General features: G+C 41.7%; 3 protein-coding genes across 10 annotated transcripts; 2 read left to right on the top strand and 1 right to left on the bottom strand.

Annotated features, from left to right (window-relative positions):
- Positions 1-4,633: 4,633 nt before the first annotated feature.
- Positions 4,634-7,749, top strand: LOC307018963 (uncharacterized protein). Of its 2 annotated transcripts, XM_079649523.1 has the most exons (6): positions 4,634-5,091; positions 5,207-5,344; positions 5,432-5,550; positions 5,919-6,446; positions 6,483-6,923; positions 6,960-7,749. In XM_079649523.1, exons 1-6 carry the CDS (start codon positions 4,797-4,799, stop codon positions 7,719-7,721), a joined length of 2,283 nt encoding a protein of 760 aa, XP_079505649.1. In that variant the 5' UTR covers positions 4,634-4,796; the 3' UTR covers positions 7,722-7,749. The 2 variants fall into 2 exon arrangements, with proteins under 2 accessions (XP_079505649.1, XP_079505648.1); XM_079649522.1 differs by having other exon boundaries at positions 5,919-6,923.
- A 2,434-nt stretch (positions 7,750-10,183) lies between these two features.
- LOC307018964 (uncharacterized protein) lies at positions 10,184-12,987 on the top strand. Of its 3 annotated transcripts, none has more exons than XM_079649525.1 (5): positions 10,184-10,648; positions 10,766-10,903; positions 10,991-11,109; positions 11,478-11,828; positions 11,883-12,987. In XM_079649525.1, exons 1-5 carry the CDS (start codon positions 10,354-10,356, stop codon positions 12,957-12,959), a joined length of 1,980 nt encoding a protein of 659 aa, XP_079505651.1. In that variant the 5' UTR covers positions 10,184-10,353; the 3' UTR covers positions 12,960-12,987. The 3 variants fall into 3 exon arrangements, with proteins under 3 accessions (XP_079505651.1, XP_079505652.1, XP_079505650.1); XM_079649526.1 differs by having other exon boundaries at positions 11,478-12,008; positions 12,225-12,987; XM_079649524.1 differs by having other exon boundaries at positions 11,478-12,987.
- Positions 12,988-16,142: 3,155 nt separating this feature from the next.
- Positions 16,143-20,353, bottom strand: LOC307018962 (zinc finger MYM-type protein 1-like). Of its 5 annotated transcripts, none has more exons than XM_079649521.1 (4): positions 19,444-20,353; positions 19,244-19,345; positions 19,032-19,118; positions 16,143-18,863 (listed from the first exon to the last, which is right to left on the bottom strand). In XM_079649521.1, the coding sequence occupies exon 4, from the start codon at positions 18,837-18,839 to the stop codon at positions 16,605-16,607; it is 2,235 nt and encodes a 744-aa protein (XP_079505647.1). In that variant the 5' UTR covers positions 18,840-18,863; positions 19,032-19,118; positions 19,244-19,345; positions 19,444-20,353; the 3' UTR covers positions 16,143-16,604. The 5 variants fall into 5 exon arrangements, with proteins under 5 accessions (XP_079505647.1, XP_079505645.1, XP_079505646.1 ...); XM_079649519.1 differs by having other exon boundaries at positions 16,143-18,817; XM_079649520.1 differs by having other exon boundaries at positions 16,143-18,811.
- Positions 20,354-20,429: the final 76 nt, after the last annotated feature.

The following is a 20,429-nucleotide window of genomic DNA, read 5'->3' as shown; positions in this document are numbered from 1 at the left end:
ATACAACTAAAAATGAAAGGTGAGATCCTTAATTATTCAAGTGAAATGTCAACAATGATAGAAGCAAAACCTTTAATCCTACAGGGTGTCCTTAACACCTGTGTATTGTTTCTTTCAAATTATGGAACAAACCACGAAACGACTTCTCTGGTCAAAGTCAGGCTGGGACACTGATGCATGTTCACCATCCCGTTACCGTCTGATTGACTTTCCTTGATGTGAAGATAAATATGTTGTGTTCTAAATAAGGGAAAGCATTGTTATACAACTAATTATTGTGGGTCAATGTAGATTAAAGGCCATGTAATGCATCTAACACAGGTGTTTTTTAACATGTAGTTTAGATATCACCAGAATAAAAATGTTTAAAGTTTGGTCATAATTAAATGACATATACGTTAAAAACCGATGTTGGTTCCGAAGTTTGCCGAGTACGCCCCCGATAACTCCCGAACGAGCGGTGACGTCACACGTGGCAAACATTGCCATTTGATCAAATCAGTCCAAATGGCAAGCAACGCGACAACTTCAGACAGCGACAGCGAGAGCGATCATTCAAGCTCAGATTCGGTGGGTTATCTGGATTCAGTTACAGAAGTAGAGAGTGAACCAGCTAGCCTTTCACTTCAAGGCATCTTGCCTTATCAGTACGAGCCTCCTGCCCGGCAATCGAACAACGAGGCAGAAACTTGTGAAAGAGAAGCGGATTCCGCAGCCGGCGAGACTCGAGTCGGCAATACTGAATGGTAAATTCTGTTTTATTTAATTTGACCTGCACTAAATGTCGATCTGAATTTGTCATCTGTTCCTCACACGTCCGGCAGATATTGTTTTTTTTTTAATGTTATGTACAATATTCAGGTGTAGGCCTACATGTCAATGCTGTGAAAGCATGCCCACTGCAGATGAATGTGTATGCTGCAGAGAGATCTGGCAGGTGATGGAACAAATAGACAGTTTGCAACCTACTGACCAGATAGCAGAGTCCTGCATCGGGTCGGGTATCCGCGGGTAACCCGCAAAAAAGGTGATTTGCGGTTGGTATTTTTTCAAACGCTTTTTTCCAGGTTCGCTTCTGGGTAAAACAAAGATGATGCGGGTCCGGTTGCGGGTGTTGCATAATAAATATATTTAAACAATAATATTTTAGTTTAATGTTTAAATCCTCAGACCTCTCCTCCGCGGGACCGAGCATAATCATAACCTCTGCAGCGCATCTATCTGCTGCTGAGCGCACCACATTCTGAATGGCTGAGGTGAAGCTCTCTAGCGGAGAATACACCATTTTCAATAACTCTTCTTCAAGAGCGAAATCCAACGTCTGGGAGGCTTTTGGTGTCAACCTAGATGGAGAAAATAAACAACATCCCAGGCTTTTTGAGCCAAATATGCAACTGCGTGTGTTAATAATTGCACGTTGTCACTGCTTATATATATGCGGGTTCGGGTCGGGTTGCGGATCTTGTGCCGGCGGGTCGGGTCGGGTTGCGGAACTAATTGGCAATATGTGCGGGTAGCGGGGCGGGTTCGGTACTGCACGTCACGGGTGCGGGGCGGGAGCGGGTCTTGAAAATCAGACCCGTGCAGGACTCTGCCAGATAGAAGACACCGACGAGAAACCAAGGTGCATTATTAGCCACCCAGGCTTTAGAGAAGGCTGTCTCAGTGTTTGGACACTGAAAATAGCGTATCTTCAATACAAACAACAACACAGAGCAGTTGATGGCCCACTACACCAGTAAGTAAATATTGATTGACCCAACTGCCTATTGCAGCTTTGCTTTCATATAATACTTTTAGTCGCTACAGATATGGTACACTTTTAAAGATACCATTAAACTCTTTCAAGCAGTCAAAAACAGCTTGGCTTTTATTTTTTCTGTGTATGCAAGTTCAATGTATGCTTGGGAAAAGAAACAACTACACATGTGAGGAAATATATAAGAGGTCTATGATTCTGTCAAACAGTCATGTATAACCTCATATTTGTACAAGTAAAATACAAATATCATGTTATAAGCCAATTTGTAACCATTGCTACATAATAGTACTACATAACATTTTATTTTTTCCAAATATATTTATAATCTGTATACATTTTTTTTCATTAGGAAGTATCGATATACAGCTTATCGACAGTTTGTACGTTGGTGCTGGGGTGTACTCGGCCCAAAAATCAGAGTCCCGCTGCCTGCATGTGCTGTAACCGAGATACGGAAGACTTACCCTGAACCGGGAGGCCGCTATCAGGGATTTCAATGGCCAAATCTGTAATTTGACATAAGTCATGCAGCTGAACTGGTTAAAATGGTTTCGCATGATGTAAATAATTTACAAAGTACATAATTTACAATATTATTTTTCCAAAGAAACATGTAAATATAACAACATTTTCCAAATCACAAGTTTGTAAGATTGTATTAATTTACTGTTTGATAAATAAAAAAGGGTTCTTTTGTTAATTTTTCACTTGTAACATTTTATCTTTATTGCAGTGTACATTAGTCTATTTTGGTATGTGCGAGCCCACAAATAATTAAAAGTGGTAAAAATAATAAAGATATTCAGACGTAATTCATTTTTGGCCTTACTTATTTCACTTCAACTTTTATATATTTCAGTCACTAGGCAAGTTCACTGTACTCTGGTGACATTTAGCTCAAGCTGGCATAACACCTGTAGTAACTTAATTCTTACCCGAGTTTTGTTCACAATCTTCCAGCACCCATTATCAATGTTTATAGCAATCAGGAAACATTCACAGCTCACAACTACACATCGCTTCCCCATCATGAATTGTTAGATAAAAAAAGTTTAGCGAGGTCCGGTTACACATATGTTGAGCGAAAATAGCGGAAGGATACAAAACAAACAATCTAGACGAGGCTGGTGTTTGCCACGTTTGACGTCACACAGTTGGGTTAATGGCTGGCAAGCTTTTCGCTACCGGAGCGGAATAACACGGGAAAGTGGCACACATTTCATGTTATTTGGGGGGTATTTATGGAAAGAATCATTGATGTTGATATGTCGAATGAAACAGTGGAAAGTGATGAAGCGATTTATTAACACAGAATAACATTTATTTTGGACATTACATGGACTTTAACAAATCAAAATAGTCAGACTTGTTTTGCATTCATTGGTTTGTTATCGAAATCAAACCGTATGATACATTACACAAAATTATGAAGACCCAAGAATCAGGGGATATTTTCATTTGAACTCTGAAAGGATGGACTTTGGACTCTCAAGCTTGTGCAAAGTTGTCTGTATACTTTTGAATACAACTTGTATACTGCTTCGTGAATAAAGATTTGGGGGAAATAATTCATTTTTTGCGTTTTTTCCCCTTTCCTGTCAAGTCGTGGAAAATAACAATGGGGAATGTCTTATATTAAGAATACTTGAGGTGAGAATATCTTTCAAATATAATAGGTTAACAATTGAGGATGTGTACACATTCTTGGTATATTTCCATGTTTTCTTTCCATTGTCTTTGGATGTACTGCTGTTCTTGTTTTTTATCCACACAACCCTCTGATCTCCATTTAAAGTATTGGAGCAATATAGAAAATATGTTTTTCTATTTTATAAGGGTCCTAATTACATCATATGAGTTGTATTTAGTCTACTGTTATGTAAACATGATAGTAATTGTTAAGAAGCTTATCGTAAAAATAATTGTATATGGAAAGATGTTTTCCCTCTTAAGTAGGCTAAGTCAAAGAAAAACCCTGAAATGTGAGCAGAGTTGTGTTACTTCTCTGTTTGGCCATCAACAATTATATTAGCCATGCCCAAATACATACTGTTTTGTTATGTCTCTATCATTCTTGTGACTTCATTTAGCTTCAGCTGCTTCTGGTAGTCCCTAAAACCAAGAAAAAGACCAGGGGAGATCGAGCCTTCCCAGCGGTAGCCCCCAGGCTCTGGAACGACCTGCCCCCCCATTTCAAATTGTCGCCCACCCTCCAAACGTTTAAGTCCCGCCTAAAGATCCAACTCTTTTCCCTCGCTTTCGAGTCAGTCTGAGCAATGTTTTATCGATTTGTATGCTTTTATTGTCTGTCCATAGCCTTTATGTACCGTTTATTAATTCTTATGTGTACCTTTTATCCTTTTATCTTTTCTTATGTGTGCCTTTTATCTATTATTGTAATATTATATTTTATTATAATGTTATGTTTGGTGTGAAGCACTTTGGTAAACACTCTGTTTTTATTATGTGCTATACAAATAAAGTGGGTTTGTTTGGATTGGATTTGTAATAGTTGGTATGCCTTTGAAACCAACGTTGCTAGTGAACTGCGAGCGCCGGAACCTCACAGCGGAGGAGAAACTGTGGAGCGCTTACGCCAATAGCGCCTCTGAAGCGCATAAAGGTGCGCCGCATTTGCGCTTCAATGCCATGCCATCTACCCACACTACCTTTGCGATTGACGTATTGGGCACCCCCAATCTACATGATCAATACCTACACAGGGCTTACTTTGTAGACGTTAGACAAGTCTTAACGAGGCCCACCTGATGCAAGCTAATTGAACACAGGTTCAAGCATTAGCTGAGGCTGCACCTGCCTTGTTGATTGGCTGCCTGGTGATAATATGTGCCAGTATTAAAAGCCCTGTCTCATGCTTCGTTGCCAAGTGCTCTCCACCTGCAGTGAGTTTGATTTTACAGAATGGGAGTCCTATGAGTGCCTATCACAGCTGTATTGGTTGTCACAGCACCTGCTGATGCTCAAATAGTTGCGGCAAAGAAAGTTATCTCATCTCCTCACATTTCCAGCAGTCATGTGCAACAGGATGATACGCAAGAGAAAAGGTGCTGGTGTTTACCTGGCTGCAGCTGTTATTCTGACGTGTTATTTTGCGCAAGCTACAGACTGTTATCGTCTGAAGAAAACAGAAAGACGAGAAGGGAGAAAAGAAGCCGATACAACAAATGGGTTCCAAGAGGGAACAATTGTTTTCGGGAGAGCTTTTGAAAAAGGGTCAGGACTAGATTCTCAAGTCACAGGCGGGACCAATAAGTCATCCTCAAACGCTTATGAGGAGGATGAAGGTGCTTATCAAGCAGACTCTGCAGGTACACATATTTTGATTACGTATTGAAGGGTTTGTTGTTTTGCCTGAATTGTTTTGCTTCTCTTTAAAGTACAAACTATTGAAAAAAAAAATATATATATTATATTCGCCTTCAGGCTGGTTGAGCCCAACACAAGTCGCCAGTCCCAAAGACTCGTCATGGATGAGCATGTCGCCCTCACTGCAGTGTGGTTCGGGCCAGTTGAAGTTCAGAGCGGTGGGATCAGGAACTTCACAATTTGCAGTAGAACAAGGTACATTTAATAGCCATAATATCCTAAATGTAGACTTGATTTATCTCTACCAATGATATATAAACACTGAACCTTTTTACCCCACAGGAAATGCACCTCCAATGCCTCTGTCCCAGGTCCCGTCTACCTGTGGCTACAGCATGCAGAGGAACTCGCATGCACTTGTCCTGTTGGTTCCCTATGATGGCTGCAACATGGTTCAAGAGGTAATGTGAAACTGATTTAAAGAGGGAGGAAGTGAGTCTAAAAAAAAAGATGGCTAGTGCTGTGAATTGTTATAGTTATGAATGGTGTAACAAGAGCCAAATAACTAAAATGTTTAATCTGCATCATATTGATCTCAAGCGAAAATGTGTTTTCAGCTTTTCAAATGAGTTGTTTTTCGCTTGCTTTCAAATGTACTGATTAACCATGTTTTTTGGATGGGGACCGACATTCAAATATGTTGCACCATGATGATCTATTCAGAAGATATATCATGAGATTAATCTTTTGCCTTGTACAGTCGGATTGTAACATTGACAGGTTTGTGTGATTCCTTGCTGTTTTCTAATTGTATGTTTTTCTCCCAAAGGGTGGAAGTTATGTACTCCCGATGCGTTGGCAAGGAATTCCAGTATCTCTCTGGTGTTCCAAACCTGCCGCACCTGCTTCCAAAACGACTCCCCCCAATTCGCCTGTAGCTCTAATGCCTCAATACCCTCAGATGCCTCAATACCCTCAGATAACTCAAACCCCACAGATGCCTCATTTCCCTCAGATGCCTCAAAACCCTCAGATGCCTCAAAACCCTCAGAAGCCTCAATACCCTCAGAAGCCTCAATACCCTCAGAAGCCTCAATACCCTCAGAAGCCTCAATACCCTCAGATGCCTCAAAACCCTCAAAACCCTCAGATGCCTCAAAACCCTCAGATTCCTGAGGTTCCTCAATACCCTGAGGTTCCTCGATACCCTGAGGTTCCTCGATACCCTGAGGTGCCTCGATACCCTGAGGTGCCTCGATACCCTGAGGTGCCTCGATACCCTCAGAAGCCTCGATACCCTGAGGTGCCTCAAAACCCTCAAAACCCTCAGATGCCTGAGGTTCCTCAATACCCTGAGGTGCCTCAATACCCTGAGGTGCCTCAATACCCTGAGGTGCCTCAGTACCCTCCGATGCCTCAGTACCCTCCGATGCCTCAGTACCCTCAGATGCCTCAATACCCTCAGAAGCCTCAATACCCTCAGATGCCTCAAAACCCTCTGCTGCCTGAATTCCCTCAAAACCCTCAGATGCCTCAAAACCCTCTGATGCCTCAAAACCCTCAGATGCCTGAGGTTCCTCGATACCCTGAGGTTCCTCGATACCCTGAGGTGCCTCGATACCCTGAGGTGCCTCGATACCCTGAGGTGCCTCGATACCCTGAGGTGCCTCGATACCCTGAGGTTCCTCAATACCCTCAGAAGCCTCAATACCCTCAGAAGCCTCAATACCCTCAGAAGCCTCAATACCCTCAGAAGCCTCAATACCCTCAGAAGCCTCAATACCCTCAGATACCTGAGGTTCCTCAATACCCTGAGGTTCCTCAATACCCTGAGGTTCCTCAATACCCTGAGGTGCCTCAATACCCTGAGGTGCCTGAGATGCCTCAATACCCTGAGATGCCTCGATACCCTCAGGTGCCTCGATACCCTCAGGTGCCTCGATACCCTGAGGTTCCTCAAAACCCTCAGATGCCTCAAAACCCTCAGAAGCCTCAAAACCCTGAGATGCCTCAATACCCTAAGATGCCAGAGGCAACGACCGCACGGCCTACAACTGCAAAGGCGACTCGAAGTCCTAAAATTCCTGCACTGCCTCAGATTCCTCACTACGCTCTGATGCCTCACTACGCTCTGATGCCTCAATCCGCTCTGAAGCCTCAATACCATCTGATGCGTCAATACCCTAAGATGCCGGAGACAACGACCAAACAGCCTTCAACTGCAAAGGCGACTCAAATTCCTGCACTGCCTCAGATGCCTCGAAACCCTCCGATGCCTCGAAACCCTCAGATGCCTCAATACGCTCAGATGCCGTTTCCACAATATATGCCGATGTATCCTCCCCTTAATCCTCCCAAATATCCAGCTACAAAGCCAAAAACTACTGCGGCGACAACACCAACTACAACTAAACCAAAGGCTAAAAATCACTCATCGCAGCTTCCACCATCTATGCCTTACTATCATCTTTACCCTATGATCCCTCCCTATCCCCAATATCCAACCACTCCAGCTACCACTGTGAAACCAGATCCCCCGCCCACTCCGGCACCCCATCCTCCTTTTCATCCCCATGTTCACTTGCCCATACCAATGCTGCCTCCTTTTTCTCCTCCACGCTACCTTACTTAAACAGTTCTAATAAAAGTTTTGAACAGACGCTTTCCTGTTTGTGCTTTTGTTAACCTTCAACTACGCAAGAGACTCTTATTATTCCAGGGTCTTCAAGAAGTCTCATTTGGTTTGTGAATGAGTGAACAGTCCATATTGAGAGTTACATTTAATTGAAACAAAAGTTGTGCTGACAAATGATTAACTTAAAGTGCACACTTTAAATTACTACATTTATACATTTAATTAATGTTTGGCATTTGAAGTGTTGTCATATTGTGGCTTTGTGTCCACATGGTGGCATCATTGCTCAACCATTTCTTGATAGGTTTTGAATTGGAACATTTTGTGTTCACACTAGCTTTCCTTGTGTGAACAAGCTTTAAAATTGTTGTTTTTTGAAAATGTATTTCAGTCAAAGGTAAAGTGCCATCATGTCCTTTCCTAAAATACGTAACATCTGCTGTGTGAGGGACGCTGGCTTAACTCATTACATACACCAACTCTGAAATGGAGTATTTACAACTTTGGGCAGTTCTGCATATCAAAACAATGAACCTTCAGGTCTCTTTTTGGTTTTGTAAACGGTAGGTAAGCATTACTAAATATTTGGTCAAACACTAGGTCATAAGTGTTCAAACTACACATGTAGATGTTATATTATAAAAGTAGCCTTCATACAACTAAAAATGAAAGGTGAGATCCTTAATTATTCAAGTGAAATGTCAACGATAGAAGCAAAACCTTTAATCCTACAGGGTGTCCTTAACACCTGTGTATTGTTTCTTTCAAATTATGTAACAAACCACGAAACGACTTCTCTGGTCAAAGTCAGGCTGGGACACTGATGCATGTTCACCATCCCGTTACCGTCTGACTTTCCTTGATGTGAAGATAAATATGTTGTGTTCTAAATAAGGGAAAGCATTGTTATACAACTAATTATTGTGGGTCAATGTAGATTAACAAATCAAAATAGTCCGACTTGTCTTGCATTCATTGGTTTGTTATCGAAATCAAACCGTATGATACATTACACAAAATTATGAAGACCCAAGAATCAGGGGATATTTTCATTTGAACTCTGAAAGGATGGACTTTGGACTCTCAAGCTTGTGCAAAGTTGTTTGTATACTTTTGAATACAACTTGTATACTGCTTCGTGAATAAAGATTTGGGGGAAATAATTCATTTTTTGCGTTTTTTCCCCTTTCCTGTCAAGTCGTGGAAAATAACAACGGGGAATGTCTCATATTAAGAATACTTGAGGTGAGAATATCTTTCAAATATAATAGGTTAACAATTGAGGATGTGTACACATTCTTGGTATATTTCCATGTTTTCTTTCCATTGTCTTTGGATGTACTGCTGTTCTTGTTTTTTATCCACACAACCCTCTGATCTCCATTTAAAGTATTGGAGCAATATAGAAAATATGTTTTTCTATTTTATAAGGGTCCTAATTACATCATATGAGTTGTATTTAGTCTACTGTTATGTAAACATGATAGTAATTGTTAAGAAGCTTATCGTAAAAATAATTGTATATGGAAAGATGTTTTCCCTCTTAAGTAGGCTAAGTCAAAGAAAAACCCTGAAATGTGAGCAGAGTTGTGTTACTTCTCTGTTTGGCCATCAACAATTATATTAGCCATGCCCAAATACATACTGTTTTGTTATGTCTCTATCATTCTTGTGACTTCATTTAGCTTCAGCTGCTTCTGGTAGTCCCTAAAACCAAGAAAAAGACCAGGGGAGATCGAGCCTTCCCAGCGGTAGCCCCCAGGCTCTGGAACGACCTGCCCCCCCATTTCAAATTGTCGCCCACCCTCCAAACGTTTAAGTCCCGCCTAAAGATCCAACTCTTTTCCCTCGCTTTCGATTCAGTCTGAGCAATGTTTTATCGATTTGTATGCTTTTATTGTCTGTCCATAGCCTTTATGTACCGTTTATTAATTCTTATGTGTACCTTTTATCCTTTTATCTTTTCTTATGTGTGCCTTTTATCTATTATTGTAATATTATATTTTATTATAATGTTATGTTTGGTGTGAAGCACTTTGGTAAACACTCTGTTTTTATTATGTGCTATACAAATAAAGTGGGTTTGTTTGGATTGGATTTGTAATAGTTGGTATGCCTTTGAAACCAACGTTGCTAGTGAACTGCGAGCGCCGGAACCTCACAGCGGAGGAGAAACTGTGGAGTGCTTACGCCAATAGCGCCTCTGAAGCGCATAAAGGTGCGCCGCATTTGCGCTTCAATGCCATGCCATCTACCCACACTACCTTTGCGATTGACGTATTGGGCACCCCTAATCTACATGATCAATACCTACACAGGGCTTACTTTGTAGACGTTAGACAAGTCTTAACGAGGCCCACCTGATGCAAGCTAATTGAACACAGGTTCAAGCATTAGCTGAGGCTGCACCTGCCTTGTTGATTGGCTGCCTGGTGATAATATGTGCCAGTATTAAAAGCCCTGTCTCATGATTCGTTGCCAAGTGCTCTCCACCTGCAGTGAGTTTGATTTTACAGAATGGGAGTCCTATGAGTGCCTATCACAGCTGTATTGGTTGTCACAGCACCTGCTGATGCTCAAATAGTTGCGGCAAAGAAAGTTATCTCATCTCCTCACATTTCCAGCAGTCATGTGCAACAGGATGATACGCAAGAGAAAAGGCGCTGGTGTTTACCTGGCTGCAGCTGTTATTCTGACGTGTTATTTTGCGCAAGCTACAGACTGTTATCGTCTGAAGAAAACAGAAAGACGAGAAGGGAGAAAAGAAGCCGATACAACAAATGGGTTCCAAGAGGGAACAATTGTTTTCGGGAGAGCTTTTGAAAAAGGGTCAGGACTAGATTCTCAAGTCACAGGCGGGACCAATAAGTCATCCTCAAACGCTTATGAGGAGGATGAAGGTGCTTATCAAGCAGACTCTGCAGGTACAAATATTTTGATTACGTATTGAAGGGTTTGTTGTTTTGCCTGAATTGTTTTGCTTCTCTTTAAAGTACAAACTATTGAAAAAAAATATATATATATATTATATTCGCCTTCAGGCTGGTTGAGCCCAACACAAGTCGCCAGTCCCAAAGACTCGTCATGGATGAGCATGTCGCCCTCACTGCAGTGTGGTTCGGGCCAGTTGAAGTTCAGAGCGGTGGGATCAGGAACTTCACAATTTGCAGTAGAACAAGGTACATTTAATAGCCATAATATCCTAAATGTAGACTTGATTTATCTCTACCAATGATATATAAACACTGAACCTTTTTACCCCACAGGAAATGCACCTCCAATGCCTCTGTCCCAGGTCCCGTCTACCTGTGGCTACAGCATGCAGAGGAACTCGCATGCACTTGTCCTGTTGGTTCCCTATGATGGCTGCAACATGGTTCAAGAGGTAATGTGAAACTGATTTAAAGAGGGAGGAAGTGAGTCTAAAAAAAAAGATGGCTAGTGCTGTGAATTGTTATAGTTATGAATGGTGTAACAAGAGCCAAATAACTAAAATGTTTAATCTGCATCATATTGATCTCAAGCGAAAATGTGTTTTCAGCTTTTCAAATGAGTTGTTTTTCGCTTGCTTTCAAATGTACTGATTAACCATGTTTTTTGGATGGGGACCGACATTCAAATATGTTGCACCATGATGATCTATTCAGAAGATATATCATGAGATTAATCTTTTGCCTTGTACAGTCGGATTGTAACATTGACAGGTTTGTGTGATTCCTTGCTGTTTTCTAATTGTATGTTTTTCTCCCAAAGGGTGGAAGTTATGTACTCCCGATGCGTTGGCAAGGAATTCCAGTATCTCTCTGGTGTTCCAAACCTGCCGCACCTACTGCTTCCAAAACGACTCCCCCCAATTCGCCTGTAGCTCTAATGCCTCAATACCCTCAGATGCCTCAATACCCTCAGATGCCTCAATACCCTCAGATTACTCAAACCCCACAGATGCCTCATTTCCCTGAGATGCCTCAGATGCCTCAAAACCCTCAGAAGCCTCAATACCCTCAGAAGCCTCAAAACCCTCAGATGCCTCAAAACCCTCAGATTCCTGAGGTTCCTCGATACCCTGAGGTTCCTCGATACCCTGAGGTTCCTCGATACCCTGAGGTGCCTCGATACCCTGAGGTGCCTCGATACCCTGAGGTGCCTCGATACCCTGAGGTGCCTCGATACCCTCAGAAGCCTCGATACCCTCAGAAGCCTCGATACCCTGAGGTGCCTCAAAACCCTCAAAACCCTCAGATGCCTGAGGTTCCTCAATACCCTGAGGTTCCTCAATACCCTGAGGTGCCTCAGTACCCTCCGATGCCTCAGTACCCTCCGATGCCTCAGTACCCTCCGATGCCTCAGTACCCTCAGAAGCCTCAATACCCTCAGATGCCTCAATACCCTCAGAAGCCTCAATACCCTCAGATGCCTCAAAACCCTCTGCTGCCTGAATTCCCTCAAAACCCTCAGATGCCTCAAAACCCTCTGATGCCTCAAAACCCTCTGATGCCTCAGGTTCCTCGATACCCTGAGGTTCCTCGATACCCTGAGGTTCCTCGATACCCTGAGGTGCCTCGATACCCTGAGGTGCCTCGATACCCTGAGGTGCCTCGATACCCTGAGGTTCCTCGATACCCTGAGATGCCAGAGGCAACGACCGCACGGCCTACAACTGCAAAGGCGACTCGAAGTCCTAAAATTCCTGCACTGCCTCAGATTCCTCACTACGCTCTGATGCCTCACTACGCTCTGATGCCTCAATCCGCTCTGAAGCCTCAATACCATCTGATGCGTCAATACCCTAAGATGCCGGAGACAACGACCAAACAGCCTTCAACTGCAAAGGCGACTCAAATTCCTGCACTGCCTCAGATGCCTCGAAACCCTCCGATGCCTCGAAACCCTCAGATGCCTCAATACGCTCAGATGCCGTTTCCACAATATATGCCGATGTATCCTCCCCTTAACCCTCCCAAATATCCAGCTACAAAGCCAAAAACTACTGCGGCGACAACACCAACTACAACTAAACCAAAGGCAAAAAATCACTCATCGCAGCTTCCACCATCTATGCCTTACTATCATCTTTACCCTATGATCCCTCCCTATCCCCAATATCCAACCACTCCAGCTACCACTGTGAAACCAGATCCCCCGCCCACTCCGGCACCCCATCCTCCTTTTCATCCCCATGTTCACTTGCCCATACCAATGCTGCCTCCTTTTTCTCCTCCACACTACCTTACTTAAACAGTTCTAATAAAAGTTTTGAACAGACGCTTTCCTGTTTGTGCTTTTGTTAACCTTCAATTACGCAAGAGACTCTTATTATTCCAGGGTCTTCAAGAAGTCTCATTTGGTTTGTGAATGAGTGAACAGTCCATATTGAGAGTTACATTTAATTGAAACAAAAGTTGTGCTGACAAATGATTAACTTAAAGTGCACACTTTAAATTACTACATTTATACATTTAATTAATGTTTGGCATTTGAAGTGTTGTCATATTGTGGCTTTGTGTCCACATGGTGGCATCATTGCTCAACCATTTCTTGATAGGTTTTGAATTGGAACATTTTGTGTTCACACTAGCTTTCCTTGTGTGAACAAGCTTTAAAATGGTTGTTTTTTGAAAATGTATTTCAGTCAAAGGTAAAGTGCCATCATGTCCTTTCCTAAAATACGTAACATCTGCTGTGTGAGGGACACTGGCTTAACTCATTACATACACCAACTCTGAAATGGAGTATTTACAACTTTGGGCAGTTCTGCATATCAAAACAATGAACCTTCAGGTCTCTTTTTGGTTTTGTAAACGGTAGGTAAGCATTACTAAATATTTGGTCAAACACTAGGTCATAAGTGTTCAAACTACACATGTAGATGTTATATTATAAAAGTAGCCTTCATACAACTAAAAATGAAAGGTGAGATCCTTAATTATTCAAGTGAAATGTCAACGATAGAAGCAAAACCTTTAATCCTACAGGGTGTCCTTAACACCTGTGTATTGTTTCTTTCAAATTATGTAACAAACCACGAAACGACTTCTCTGGTCAAAGTCAGGCTGGGACACTGATGCATGTTCACCATCCCGTTACCGTCTGATTGACTTTCCTTGATGTGAAGATAAATATGTTGTGTTCTAAATAAGGGAAAGCATTGTTATACAACTAATTATTGTGGGTCAATGTAGATTAACAAATCAAAATAGTCCGACTTGTCTTGCATTCATTGGTTTGTTATCGAAATCAAACCGTATGATACATTACACAAAATTATGAAGACCCAAGAATCAGGGGATATTTTCATTTGAACTCTGAAAGGATGGACTTTGGACTCTCAAGCTTGTGCAAAGTTGTTTGTATACTTTTGAATACAACTTGTATACTGCTTCGTGAATAAAGATTTGGGGGAAATAATTCATTTTTTGCGTTTTTTCCCCTTTCCTGTCAAGTCGTGGAAAATAACAACGGGGAATGTCTCATATTAAGAATACTTGAGGTGAGAATATCTTTCAAATATAATAGGTTAACAATTGAGGATGTGTAGCTACACATTCTTGGTATATTTCCATGTTTTCTTTCCATTGTCTTTGGATGTACTGCTGTTCTTGTTTTTTATCCACACAACCCTCTGATCTCCATTTAAAGTATTGGAGCAATATAGAAAATATGTTTTTCTATTTTATAAGGGTCCTAATTACATCATATGAGTTGTATTTAGTCTACTGTTATGTAAACATGATAGTAATTGTTAAGAAGCTTATCGTAAAAATAATTGTATATGGAAAGATGTTTTCCCTCTTAAGTAGGCTAAGTCAAAGAAAAACCCTGAAATGTGAGCAGAGTTGTGTTACTTCTCTGTTTGGCCATCAACAATTATATTAGCCATGCCAAAATACATACTGTTTTGTTATGTCTCTATCATTCTTGTGACTTCATTTAGCTTCAGCTGCTTCTGGTAGTCCCTAAAACCAAGAAAAAGACCAGGGGAGATCGAGCCTTCCCAGCGGTAGCCCCCAGGCTCTAGAACGACCTGCCCCCCCATTTCAAATTGTCGCCCACCCTCCAAACGTTTAAGTCCCGCCTAAAGATCCAACTCTTTTCCCTCGCTTTCGAGTCAGTCTGAGCAATGTTTTATCGATTTGTATGCTTTTATTGTCTGTCCATAGCCTTTATGTACCGTTTATTAATTCTTATGTGTACCTTTTATCCTTTTATCTTTTCTTATGTGTGCCTTTTATCTATTATTGTAATATTATATTTTATTATAATGTTATGTTTGGTGTGAAGCACTTTGGTAAACACTCTGTTTTTATTATGTGCTATACAAATAAAGTGGGTTTGTTTGGATTGGATTTGTAATAGTTGGTATGCCTTTGAAACCAACGTTGCTAGTGAACTGCGAGCGCCGGAACCTCACAGCGGAGGAGAAACTGTGGAGCGCTTAGGCCAATAGCGCCTCTGAAGCGCATAAAGGTGCGCCGCATTTGCGCTTCAATGCCATGCCATCTACCCACACTACCTTTGCGATTGACGTATTGGGCACCCCCAATCTACATGATCAATACACAGGGCTTACTTTGTAGACGTTAGACAAGTCTTAACGAGGCCCACCTGATGCAAGCTAATTGAACACAGGTTCAAACATTAGCTGAGGCTGCACCTGCCTTGTTGATTGACTGCCTGGTGGTAATATGTGCCAGTATTAAAAGCCCTGTCTCATGCTTCGTTGCCAAGTGCTCTCCACCTGCAGTGAGTTTGATTTTACAGAATGGGAGTCCTATGAGTGCCTATCACAGCTGTATTGGTTGTCACAGCACCTGCTGATGCTCAAATAGTTGCGGCAAAGAAAGTTATCTCATCTCCTCACATTTCCAGCAGTCATGTGCAACAGGATGATACGCAAGAGAAAAGGCGCTGGTGTTTACCTGGCTGCAGCTGTTATTCTGACGTGTTATTTTGCGCAAGCTACAGACTGTTATCGTCATAAGAAAACAGAAAGACGAGAAGGGAGAAAAGAAGCCGATACAACAAATGGGTTCCAAGAGGGAACAATTGTTTTCGGGAGAGCTTTTGAAAAAGGGTCAGGCCTAGATTCTCAAGTCACAGGCGGGACCAATAAGTCATCCTCAAACGCTTATGAGGAGGATGAAGGTGCTTATCAAGCAGACTCTGCAGGTACAAATATTTTGATTACGTATTGAAGGGTTTGTTGTTTTGCTTGAATTGTTTTGCTTCTCTTTAAAGTACAAACTATTGAAAAAAATAATATATTATATTCGCCTTCAGGCTGGTTGAGCCCAACACAAGTCGCCAGTCCCAAAGACTCGTCATGGATGAGCATGTCGCCCTCACTCAGGGGCGGACCTAGCACATTTGGTGCCCTAGGCGAGCTTCACCACTGCGCCCCCCCCCCAAAAAAAATATCAAAACATCTTAACAGTTATACAGTAAAGTACTGCAGCTTTATTTATTACAAGCAAGAACAAGAGCTAAGAATAAATGTAAAGTGCACACTAAAGAATTAAAACAAATAAACAACTTAGCTAACAAACAATAATAATATCAACAAACAATAAAAGAATGTGCAAATTTGCTTTCAAAGAAAATTAAGAAGAAATGTAAAGTGCACACTAAAGAATTAAAACAAACAACTTAGCTAACAAACAATAATAACAATAACAAACAATAAAATAACGGGCACATTTGCTTTAAAAGAAAATTATGTATTGTAAAATATGTTACACATGTCAAATAATCAAAATATAATATGCTAAATAAACAAACAAATACATAAAAATTACAAATTCACTTTGTCTCAAGAACTATTTACATTCCACTCCCTATCATCACACAAGGTTGGCCTACATATTAGCTCCTACTGGTTTCCATTTACAGTGCAATCCTTCTGGCCTTCCTCGCTGCAAAGTCATCAATCACATCATCATATGAAATCTGACCACCAACCTCATGGTTAATACTGATTACAGCCAGACCACTGAGGCGTTCTTGAGCCATGGTGGACCTCAGGTATGTTTTCAAGAGTTTTAATTTGGAAAAACTCCTCTCGGCTGAAGCTACTGTTACTGGTAGCGTTGCACTGATCCGCAGAGCAATACACAAGTTGGGATATATTTCGGTGAGCTGCTTTGTGTGTATGAATTTCAACAACTCAAGAGTTGTCATGCTCTTTGATGGCAAGTCAGGTACATTTTCCAACTCCTGAGCCAGCTCCTTCCCATCCAAATCAGATTGCCCTCCATGGCTTAAGGTGTGTGCAAGTGCCTCTGCTTGCTTCATCAGCTCTTGGTGTGGCAGGTCTGGGAAGTTGTACAGAATGCCAAACTTGTCTTGCACATGTTCAAGAGTGGTAAACCTCTCCTTTTGTGCTGACACTGCAGCATCTACCACCACGTTAAAGAACGTTACCTCCAGATTTTGCAAGGCATTCCTCAATGGCTCATCAGGAGACTCATATGAGAAGTGCCTCTTTGTTGACTTCAGCCGCTTTTGCACAAGGACTGCATCCACATTCATGTCTTCACACATGTCCTTGGCTGATGTTTGTGCAGCCACAAAGCCTGTGGCTCTGTAGGATTTGAGAGCTTTTTCAGTCTTTTTCAGTAGACTTACTGCTACATCCACTTGCATTGTTTGGGACTGCAGGACTTTGCTCACCTGCTGAATTTGACTTAACATGTCATACCAGACCACTGTGCACAGTGAAAAGCGGAATGACCCCACTTCTTCTGCCAGAGACTGGGCTTCAATCCTGATGATTGGGTCTTTGGCCTGGTTTCTCACCTCAAGCAGTGCCTCTCTCACAGCTGCGGCTTCATATCGCAGAGGCTCCACAGCTTTCACTCTGCTCTCCCATCTGGTTTCTGACCACATTTTGAGTGAAAGGTTGACGTGTTTCTTGAGGATGGCCCATCTCTGTGTAGAGGCAGAAAACAGGCAGTATAGCTTCTGCACAATGCCAAAAAATGATATGGCATCTTTGGAGCTTTTGGCAGCATCAGCAATGACCAAATTGAGTGTATGTGCCCCACAAGGCACAAACAAAGCTCTTGGGTTCAACTGCAGTAGCCTGGCCTGTACTCCCTTGTTCTTCCCTCTCATATTTGCGCCGTTGTCATGTGACTGTCCTCTGCAGTCATCAAAGGCAATCTGCAACTCCTCCAGCCTCTTCAAAATCAGGGCGGACAAACTTTCACCAGTGGACTCCTCTGCTACTAGGAATCCCATGAAGTGCTCTTTAATCTGGGGGTCTTCTTCCAGTGTCACAATTCTGATGACTACTGACAGCTGTTCAGTGTGGCTAACATCCGGGGTGAATTCTAAAATGAGGGAAAAGTACTTGCATATCTTTATTTCTTGCACTATTGTTGATAGAATCTTTCCACTGACGCATTCAATCAACTCATTCTGAATGGTTTTGCCCAAGTAGCTGTGGTGGGATGTTTGACTTTTAATCTTGTGGATGTGGTCTTTCATCACTGGGTCAAACTGCGCCAAAAGCTCAACCTCTTTCAAAAAGTTTCCATTTGAAGGAGAGTGGAGTATTTCTGTCTTTCCTCTCAATGCCATATTTCGCCCTGCCAGAGACTGTACAATAGCAACCAGTCGTGTCAGCACTGCTCTCCACCGACTCTTCTCTGCCTCAAGGAGGGCCTGCTCTTGTTTGTCTATTGTTGTACCTTGTTTTAATCGAACTGCCAATTCTTTCCATGACGCCAAATTGTTCAGGTGTTCCGGACTATTTTCATGGCTGGTCAAAGCAGCACTTGCATTTTTCCAATCCGACAGTCCTGCATTTGTTAAATGAATTTGTTTTGGAGATAAAAGTTGACAACAAAAACAAAAAAGACTGTTCTTCTTTTTTGAATATGTCACCCAACTTCTTTTGATCCTTTCTCCATTTACTAAGGTCCTGCTGAAGTACTGGTGGTGGCAACTTCTCCCATCATCTCTCCTTGGGAAAATGAAATCAGGTGTTATCTGATATGGTCCTCTCCGAACAAACTCTGTCCTCATTGTGTCTGTGAGATGTGAAGGGCAGTCAGCAGGATCGGTTGGTAGTGGATCGTCTGTCTTTGCTGCATCTGGAGGGCATGTGAAGCACATTTTCTCACCTCATATTCACAATATCTTCACACACACACACACACACACACACACACACACACACACACAACCCCAATTCCAAAAAGGTTGGGACAGTGTGTAAAATGTAAATAAAAACAGAAAGCAATTATTTGAAAGCATGAGGACAATTAGGTTTATAGCTAAACATCTTTACATTCATCAGGCACACACCTGAGAAGAGTGTATGGGTGGAATCTGTGGTGCAATCAGGATGAGATGCAGCAGGCTGTTCTGACGTTCCTTGCAGTGGTTCTGGGCCTATACATATATAGAGAACACACAAGAGCAAATATATTGGCTGGATTAGAAATGGCACGACAGTCATTTTTACATTCAATTATTTATCATCACATCAGGAACATCTATTGACATATTGTACTCACCAGAACAAACAGACACAGTGGTCAGTGGCAGGGTGGAATCAGTGGTCATCTCATCAGGATGAGCAGCTTGCTGTTCTGACGTTCCTTCATGTGGTTCTAGGTCTATAAATATAGAAAGAACACACAAGAGCAAATATATTGACTGGATTTCACATTCAATTATTTATCATCAGGAACATCTATTGACACATTGCACTCACCTGAGGAAGCCGGCACAGCTGAGGTGCATGGCGGTTCCTTGTCAACTGATGCAGCAGATGGTCCCAGATATTTTAAAAGTGAATCTAAAATGATATAACAAAATGTGTATTATCAACATTGAATAATTTCCATTTGTTAAATGTAGCTATTATTTAGTTAGTAAGCATTAGGACAGCCTGACAGGTCTGATTCAACTAATCAAGAGCTATGCCTATCTTATTAGAACAGTTGAATCAGGTGTGTTAGTTCTGGGTTGGAACGAAAACATTCAACAGGACTGGAGTTGAGAACCACTGAGCTAGTTAGCTAACGTTAGCGCACATTATGACAGGGTTGAATTTGGCAAATGTTTGACTCGGATAGTCAATGTGCTTTCTGAGGTAAACTTAACGTTAGCTAACGTTACCAACTAACTAACATTCCACCACACTGGCTAGTTCGCTACACCAAAACTAACATTGTTATTATTACTAATATTTCTATTTCATGACACAAAGAAAATAGCCTTATGACAGTTTCGACTGAATGGCAATAACAAACGCTGGCTAGCTAACGTTGGCTTGGCTAACTAGCAAGACTACATGATCCATTCGCTAATGTTGACAATACAATCAAAATTGCATACCTTTCACCTTGGCACGTTTCTCTTCTTCTTCTTTTCTTCTGTTTTTATACTGCGCCCCAGATGGCTTTTGCCTCTTCATAGTTCTCTAACGTTAGTCTTTCTTTCCTCAACGCTCAATTTTATAAACACTTGACCGATACCCATCAATGCACAGCGCTCTAGCATGTTCTGACTGTGAACACCTAAAGCCGAGGCTCTTAGACCGACCGACCGTTTTAGATTTTTGGCTCATTTTCCCTTATGTTAGAATTTTTTTTTTTATGTAAGAATAATGGTTGCAGATATAGAGGGGGGGCGCCAAAACTGCGCCAAGCAACAAAAAAAAAAAAAAAAAAAAAAAAAATTCTTTTTTGTTGCAAT

This window comes from Notothenia rossii, assembly GCF_949606895.1.
Source record: "Notothenia rossii genome assembly, chromosome: 9".
Classification (NCBI taxonomy): domain Eukaryota; kingdom Metazoa; phylum Chordata; class Actinopteri; order Perciformes; family Nototheniidae; genus Notothenia; species Notothenia rossii.
The sequence above is the reverse complement of the archived record's forward strand: the minus strand, read 5'-3'. Positions and strand labels throughout refer to the sequence as shown.